Source organism: Rosa rugosa, chromosome 1 (genome assembly GCF_958449725.1).
Source record: "Rosa rugosa chromosome 1, drRosRugo1.1, whole genome shotgun sequence".
In the NCBI taxonomy this organism is placed as follows: Eukaryota; Viridiplantae; Streptophyta; class Magnoliopsida; order Rosales; family Rosaceae; genus Rosa; species Rosa rugosa.
The window spans coordinates 36,152,639-36,154,238 of NC_084820.1; the positions used below are offsets into that span (position 1 = coordinate 36,152,639).

General features: G+C 40.1%; 1 protein-coding gene across 1 annotated transcript; it reads left to right on the forward strand.

The window, feature by feature from the left end:
• The first annotated feature begins 576 nt into the window (after positions 1-576).
• Positions 577-1,251, forward strand: LOC133726836 (uncharacterized). The gene is made up of 2 exons (XM_062154482.1): positions 577-900; positions 1,003-1,251. The coding sequence occupies exons 1-2, from the start codon at positions 577-579 to the stop codon at positions 1,249-1,251; spliced, it is 573 nt and encodes a 190-aa protein (XP_062010466.1).
• Positions 1,252-1,600: the final 349 nt, after the last annotated feature.

Genomic DNA, 1,600 nt, shown 5'->3' on the forward strand with positions numbered 1-1,600 from the left:
GAACTCCTAGTCCAAGTCAGCTTCAGATTCCTACTCCAACTGGGATTCCTTTTCCTAGTCAAACTGGGAGAACTTCCATTTCTTCATTTCTTTCCATTTCTGCGCCACTTGTGCCTTCCTTAGCCATTTTTGGACTTTGAGACTCCATTCCACCTGTAAAACACTAACTAAGTTAAATTGATCAAGATAAAGGAAATAACTTAGCAAAATATAGGGTTTAAACATTATAAACGTCGCATTTTATGCTCCTATCAGGTGTCCACTTCCAATGGTGATCCCTACAAGGAACTGTGGAGGAAATTATGGAAAGCTCAAATCCCTGGAAAAGTCTGAATTTGTGCTTGGAGGGCTTGCTGCAACTTATTACCTACAAGAGAGAGACTTTCAACTAAAGGGTATGAAGGGGAGCTTCGGTGCCTTTTATGCAATTACTTGATTGAGGATACAGCTCATCTCTTCTGTAAGTGTCCTCTTGCACAGTCTCTACTATCCCAATCTCCCTTGCAACTCCAAAACTCTCTCCTCCCTCAAATTCATTTTAAAGAGTGGATGTTAGAGCAAGCATTGAAGCTTAAAATGGAGAATTTTGAGAAGTTACTCATGTTGATTTGGGGTCTATGGACTAATCGGAACACAAAGTTGTGGGAAGACACTTCTGGTAGTGCTACTGACATCATGTTCAAGTGTTTCTCATGGCTTGATGAATTCCAAAAGTCTAGAATCACTACATCTGCATCGATATTGCCTACTGTACAGACTTGGAAGCCTGCCAGCTCTGCAGAGTTTAAACTCAATTTTGATGGGGCTTTTGTGCCCCAAATGACTAAATGGGGTCTTGGGGGGCTTCTCCGAACATCCAGTGGACAGGTTGCTGCTGCTTTTCAATCTGTCTCTCTCTATGTTAGTTCTGCATTTCATGTCGAACTATTGGCAATAAAAGCAGGGCTAGAGTTTATTAAATAGCATCACTTTTGATCTGTGGTAATTGAAACTGACTGTCAGGTCGCTGTTAATGATATCCACAGCTACTCTTCATTACATACGGGGTATGGTTCCCTTATTGAGGATATTCACAGGACCTTGAATAGTTCGCAGCAAGTGCAAATTTGCTATGCTCCCTGTACGTGTAACATGATAGCTCATAGATTAGCTAGCTTAGCCTTTGAGTCTGAGCAATGTCGGTTTTGGTACAACTCAACCCCAGATTGTATTCGGGATTTAATTCAAAAGGAGACTCCCACTCCTACTTAATCTAATAAAGCTCAGTTCCTTTGCCTTCAAAAAGATAAGTATAATACAGCAAAAATCCATTAAAATTCGTCCCAAAATCTGCCAAGAATATCTCCAGAAAATATAGCCTTTAATTCACTTTCCTTTCTCAACTAGGATTGATTTTCCTCTCCATGTTTGACAAGGGTTCCTAGTAGATTCGAAGGTAAGATTCTGCCACATAATATTCCTGATGTTACTCCTCAAAATAGTGAAAAACATTCAAGAAAGCTTCTTGAATCGTGGCCCAACGATAGTCTTGAAAATGCTTCGCAGAAAGACTTGTCAGAAATTTCAGATTTTCCTTATCCTCTGCTCATCTTTGTAGCAT